General features: G+C 34.1%; 1 protein-coding gene across 3 annotated transcripts; it reads left to right on the top strand.

Annotated features, from left to right (window-relative positions):
- The first annotated feature begins 2,636 nt into the window (after positions 1–2,636).
- On the top strand, positions 2,637–4,688 carry LOC145071194 (uncharacterized). 3 transcript variants are annotated; one of them, XM_079018116.1, is made up of 5 exons: positions 2,637–3,281; positions 3,363–3,460; positions 3,579–3,615; positions 3,772–3,868; positions 4,014–4,688. In XM_079018116.1, exons 1-5 carry the CDS (start codon positions 3,023–3,025, stop codon positions 4,579–4,581), a joined length of 1,059 nt encoding a protein of 352 aa, XP_078874242.1. In that variant the 5' UTR covers positions 2,637–3,022; the 3' UTR covers positions 4,582–4,688. The 3 variants fall into 3 exon arrangements, with proteins under 3 accessions (XP_078874242.1, XP_078874241.1, XP_078874243.1); XM_079018115.1 differs by having other exon boundaries at positions 3,769–3,868; XM_079018117.1 differs by having other exon boundaries at positions 2,638–3,281; positions 3,384–3,460; positions 3,769–3,868.
- Positions 4,689–6,408: the final 1,720 nt, after the last annotated feature.

Here is a 6,408-nt window from a genome sequence, read left to right as displayed (position 1 = left end):
TATCCCATAGCCAAAAGAGCACAAAATCCTGATTTTCCATCTTTCTGACCAGCTGACTCGTCGAGTCAGGCATGGACTCCGCCAGTTGAGTTCATCCATGGACTCGGCGAGTTCATCCATGGACTCGGCGAGTTCAGCCCCCAGAAACCCTAAATTTTGAATTTTAAGTAAGGATAATTCATAATAGCATCAAATACATCAAAAAAACAGTCATGGCTCTGATACCACTGATGGGTTATAAGCAAAACATCATTCCTATGGTGTACATGCAAACCCTAATAGCTTTGGGATCTAGTTTGTCTGATTAACATTCAATTGAACATCCAAAGCTATAAACCCTAGATCTAGCATGTGATAATCAATATTAACATAAGAATAGGGTTTAGATCTTACCTTGATTGTTATGTAGCAATAACAATCTCAAGTCCTCCTTGTAATGGCTTTAGAAAGCTTAGAGTCACAAGTGTCACTCCTCTAATGGCTCACAAACACCAAGAGCAAGAGGATGAAGAATGATAAGAGAGGAGGCACCAAAAAACGTGTAGAAACCCTAAGGAATTAGTTGGCCACGTTTTTGGTGCCCTAGGGGTCCTTAAATAGTGAGGCTATTAGGGTTATCTAACAAGGAAACCCTAATTTGATTGCTTAGTCCCTAAGCAACCCATGGACTCCCTCCTTAGAGGCCTTGGACGATTTCTAATTGGTTTCCCCATAGAATTCGTCCACTCCATCCTCTATGGAGTCCATTAGCCCAATATTCAACTATCACACAATTGACAGTTCTATTCCCCTTTATTTAATTAATGTCTTTTTGCCACAAAATTAATTCTTATTAATTCTTGACTAACATTAATTAAAAAATATGATTTCTCCTTTAATATATTATTCTCATAATATATTAATAAATCATAATTACTCCTCTCTCTCCATAATTCATCCTATCAAGTTGCTTTGATGAAGGCAACCCAAAAGGACCATGCACCATCGGGTCAAGTACATACCAAAATAGTTATGGACTTAGACACTAATCCAACAGTTTGTTAGCTGGTTATGTGCTAGGAGGTATGCTAGTTGTATATGTGTTGCACTTGTATGGAAGACCATGGGAAATCCCATGACACTTGGATGTAAGACCATGTGGAGAGCCCATGGCTTTCCTATTAAAGGCCATGGAGGGAGCCCATGGCACTTGGATATAAGACCATGTGGGGGAGCCCATGGATTTTCAATTAAAGACCATGTGGGGGCGGGGGGGGGGGGGGGGGGGGGCGATCCCATGGCACTTAGGTGTAAGGCCATGTGGGGAGCCCATGGCATCCTAGAGTAAGACCATGGGGAGAGCTAATGGCATCCTTATATGTATATATGCATGGCTCATGTGATTGATATGGTTTATGTAGCTGTTATAGCTAATATGGATTATGTGGGTATATGGTTTGTTGGGGTATGATCTGGGGAACTCACTAAGCTTCGTGCTTATAGTTGTATTTATGGTTTCCGGTATCGTTGGTTTGGAAAGGAAGGGCCCGAGTTGATCGCAGCACACACACCCGTGTTTTCCGCATTATGTGATTTTGGGACGTAACTCTGATAACTGTGGTAATTAATCAATTTTTGGAATGCTTGGATTTAAAAGATAACTATGTTTTTAATATAATAAAAAAAACTTTTACCCCTGATTTTTGGGTCGTTACATCTGGGTTGGCGATTATTATTATTTTATACTTCTAGACTATCAAATGGGGATTGGCTGGATGAGAAGTGCCAGAGGGCAGGATTAATTTAGCATATAGCCGTTTTGAAATCCAGCAACCTAAGCGACAATTCAAGCTAGTTACCTCTCTTGTAAGTAGTCTATCAGTAGGCTATTTAATAGTAGTACTTTTATTTATAGGTTTGAGGGAAAACCTAATAAGATTATATGACCTAAGCTATAGTCGTAATTCCTAAAGAAATACTAATTCACTATAGCAAGTAGCTCTGATACCATTCTGTTACACCTTTCCCGGTTGTTAGAAGAAATGTCGAGTGGTTTCAAAGCTTCACGATTGATTGATCAAACGGGGACGATCTGAAGAGGGTGGCAATTTTTTAGATGAAATTTTGTGTTGCTAACTCTTAGGTGGCGTGTCTTTTCATAGAATTGCCGTTTCTAATAAAAAAAAAAAAATCCTAATTTAAACCGTTAAATTCACCAAAAATATTTCGAAAGTTGAGTGTGGTTTCACTATTCTAATCAAAGATAAATGAGAAATGCTGCGATCATGACAAAGACGGAGGAAAGTTTACTTTGAACTTATTTGGATTCATTCAATAAAGTAATAATTAAATTTCTCGGCATATGTAACTCTCTGTGGAAGAAGGTGTTTATTCAACGAGTAGGACTGTCTTTTCTTCATTTTCATATTATAATTTTAAAGTCTTTTTTGTTGCAGGATTTGGTACTCTTCAATAATAAATTATTATTGTAGGAATTTGTGCTACAACGATTGAATTCTTATGAGACCTACCCCATATTTTTTCCTCTATTATAACTTTTGTATACATACAGATGCGTACATGTATTGCATATTATATGTATATGTACATATATGCATACCAGTGGGTGCATATAATATATATAGATGGAGAATTATTTATCTTACATGAGAGCGAAAGAGAGAGAGAAGGGGAGAGAGAGAGAGAGAACATCTTTGCAAAAGATCTATCTACCTAGGGTTTCAAACTTGTTTGTAAAAGATCTATCTACCTAGGGTTTCAAACTTGTTTCCGGTATGTTTGTCTACAGTATCCTAAATGTATTATTGATCACTGTGTCATAGGGTTCATTCCTAAAAATGGAAAGACATGGAAGAGAAGTTTTGAAGAAAAGTCTACAAAATTCTGTGTTCAAACTTCAACGCCAGCAGTAGGATTACTTGTTTGAAGCATTTCTATTAATGAATTTACTCAGACTAACGGATGATTGCAACACATAGAGGCTACAAAATCGAACAAAAGTAGATCAACTAATTAAGCATATATGGAGAGAAGTCAAGAAACCAAGTGTTCAAAGACAAGTTCGGATTCGTATCCGAATGAGGAGGGAGAGGAAGAAAGCGAGTCAAAGGAAGTTCTGGAGTTGAAGGATGGAGGAAGCTCTAGCAATAGCACGATAGAGGAGAGTGATAAGAAGCCATCTGTCCGACCTTATGTCCGATCTAAGATGCCTAGACTCCGATGGACTAATGATCTACATCTTCGTTTTGTTCAGGCAATCGAGAAGCTTGGTGGACAAGAAAGTAAGTAACCATATATACATAGCTTTATGTTGTTTGAGTTGTTCTTGAGCTTCTAGACCTTAATGACTTTTTTCTTGACAGTTTTAATTTTATTCTTTGCAGGAGCGACTCCCAAACTGGTTCTTCAGTTGATGAATATCAAAGGACTTCACATCGCTCATGTCAAAAGTCATTTACAGGTTCTTCTACTGCTAATAGACGCGAAAGTGTACAATTAACGATAGATTCATATATATCGAATTCTAACATCAAAATGGATTCTAATTATTTCTCTTTTGGGTGTTTTTATATCATCAGATGTATAGAAGCAAGAAGATCGAGGATCCAAACCAAGGTATGCTAACTCCTCACTGTGTAGCCCTAATAATCAACAATAGGGTTCCTCTCTCTCTCTCTCTCTCTCTCTCTCTCTCTCTCTCTCTCTCTCTCTCTCTCTCTCTCTCTCTCTCTCTCTCTCTCTCTCCATGTTAATATCTCGATATTGCAGTAGCTAATCCAAGGATTGAAGATGGAGATCGAAATATTTTCAACCTTAGCCAACTACCAATGCTTCAATGCTACAACCGAACATATGATTCAGCCTTCAGGTAAAACATATATGTATACTACAAGAAAATTAGAATTTGCAATGGTTAAATATCAGTTGTCAATCACACTTGTTCTGGTTGTACCATTTCTTTACCTTCAGATCTCAAAATATTTACTAATTATCCGTTAATTTGGCGTTCAAAGATATGAAGATCCACCGCCATATCGTCGTGATTGGATGCATAACGCATTGAGGGAGCATTGCTCATTTCAAAAAACAAAACCGAGATTTTATAACATCGCTGATAGAATTCTTGCAATAAACCATGTGGAACAAGCAAATCGTAGTATGCAAAGTAATCTCCAGCCTCCTCTTAATGAAAAATTTTCATGGGAAGTTAATGATAATTTTGGATCAAGAATCTGTGAGAAGATGGACATGTTGCCAAACCCTAACGAAAAACTCAATCCATTCAAGATTCAAGAACATCAAAATATCTCTCTAGATTTAGAAAGTACAAGTCTTGAGAAGCATAAAGGAACAAAGAGGAAGGCATCTGATCTGAGTCTTGATTTAAATCTGTCTCTTGGGGTCCATTCTGAGAAAGGTGTGGAAGAAGGCGATGACGATGGAGAAGGAGAAGAACGTAATTTATCATTGTCATTGTATTCACCATATTTCTCAAGAAACAGAAAAAAGTTAATAACAGAAGATGATCATAGCAATGATCAAAAAGCTAAAAGGGCAAGTACTCTGGATCTGACTATATGAATGAGACAAATTCTAAGTGAGATCTTGAGGTACTTGTTCTAGAGCATGCACTTGTGATTTTCCTCTTTCATCATCTTTTTAAAGTTAAAGAAAACCATATCTGCGCATATTAATCTTGTTTTATTGTTTGTCATTTATGATCTCTTCTTGTTTGCTACTATAGGTACTAATATATGGTTTTTAAACAATATTTACTACACGTATTCTATTTTTTGCGTTGCAAAATTGCTATAAATTAATCCTGTGCAAAAGCAAAAAAGATCCTTACACCTTGTAAGATTGACCGCTTTAGACCAAAAATGCCAAGGATAGTTGTATTTATTGCAATTGTGCATCTAGTTTCCATGGTTTTTTTTCCCAAAATTGCAAAAAGCCGGGATTTTTTTGTTTTGTTTTGTTTTTTGTTTTGTTTTGTTTTTTTTTTTTTCATTTTCACCCTAATGATTTATTTGTACTGATAAAACAAGTATAATTAATCGAATACTCAATCAGTATACGAAAAAAGTACACTTTTTTTAATAAAATAAATATATTTGCATATAGCGGAATTGAATAGGATCATTATCATGTGAAACATGCAAACACCGACACGTAAAGACTTGTATAGATTTTGATTATCAAAGGATACACCCCACTTTTGCGGCATATATATAGATTCTGGCGGATCTGCATGGAGGTTTTATTTGGTTTCATGTTGGCCTTTTGGAGTGAAAATGCGCCCTTTAGATGGCATCTAGTTAAGGGTTGCAATACAGGTGATGTCAAAGAAGATATGATTTAAATCAGTCTCACTTCTATCTCTAGTTTAATGATTGTATGTGAAATATATGTTGCCTCTAAAAAAGAATGTGTCCCCTACATGTGAATATTGAAAGGATGTGCAGTGTTAGTTTAATAGCATTCCTGGGTATCAGAGATATTCGAACACACTTTGCATTGATTTCTTAAAACAAATGCATAAACCCTTGGGATTATGTGGGAAAGATTCCATTTCCCTCCGCACATACAAATTATATATCAAGGCATGAAAAAAAACAAAGATACTTGGTTTGCATTATTTTAAAGTATTTTGGGTATTTTGTTTAGCCATTTAACTAAAATGTTAAATGTTTTATTATTTATAGTCTTATATATTTTTCTTACATTGTAATTTATAGCGTTAATTTAAATAATGAAATCTTAGTCTTTTTCTCTTTATATTAATTTTTATGGTATCAAAGTGCTATCGTGTGTGTCTATATATATATATATATATATATATATATATATATATATATATATATATATATATATATATATATATATATATATATATATATATAGGCTTAGGTTATTCTATTCAAAGTAATTATTGTGTTATTGTATGCATAAATGTGGTTCAATCAAATTTACTTATTTTAAGAAAGTGATTAATATATATTATTGAACTAAATATAATTGAAAAATATCCTCTTAATTAATTACAAAGGTAATTTAGTCAATTTATATAGATTTAATAAAGGAAAATTGTATTTTTTAAGGGATCATAGATTCTATTAATTTTAAAAATTCGATTTTATGAATTATAATTCTTTTAATTTGGACATTCTGACAGAATGTGTTTATGAGTATATTGAAAAATAAAAATATTCTTGAACCATAAATAATAAAAATATTCTTGAACCAATTTCTTGATCATGACTTTAAAAACTTCTTGTAGAATAACAAATTTTTGAACAATCAATTGAAGAATAAAAACAAAAAATACATTATTTCTTATGTAATACGGGTAACAATTGTTAAAAATTATATTTATTGTTCAAGAATAAAAGTAAAAAAAACTTTCAA

This window comes from Lactuca serriola, chromosome 8, assembly GCF_051521515.1.
Source record: "Lactuca serriola cultivar US96UC23 chromosome 8, Lser_US96UC23_V15, whole genome shotgun sequence".
In the NCBI taxonomy this organism is placed as follows: Eukaryota; Viridiplantae; Streptophyta; class Magnoliopsida; order Asterales; family Asteraceae; genus Lactuca; species Lactuca serriola.
This window is presented reverse-complemented; position numbering and strand designations above follow the sequence as displayed.

What these genes read in the sequence shown, in the direction of transcription:
- LOC145071194 (XM_079018115.1), top strand. Translation starts at nt 3,023, where the DNA reads ATGGAGAGAAGTCAAGAAACCAAGTGTTCAAAGACAAGTTCGGATTCG. An exon ending in GAAGCTTGGTGGACAAGAAA is followed by an intron (nt 3,282 to 3,362) that starts GTAAGTAACCAT and finishes TTTTCTTGACAG; the next exon opens with TTTTAATTTTATTCTTTGCA. An exon ending in GATCGAGGATCCAAACCAAG is followed by an intron (nt 3,616 to 3,768) that starts GTATGCTAACTC and finishes TCGATATTGCAG; the next exon opens with TAGCTAATCCAAGGATTGAA.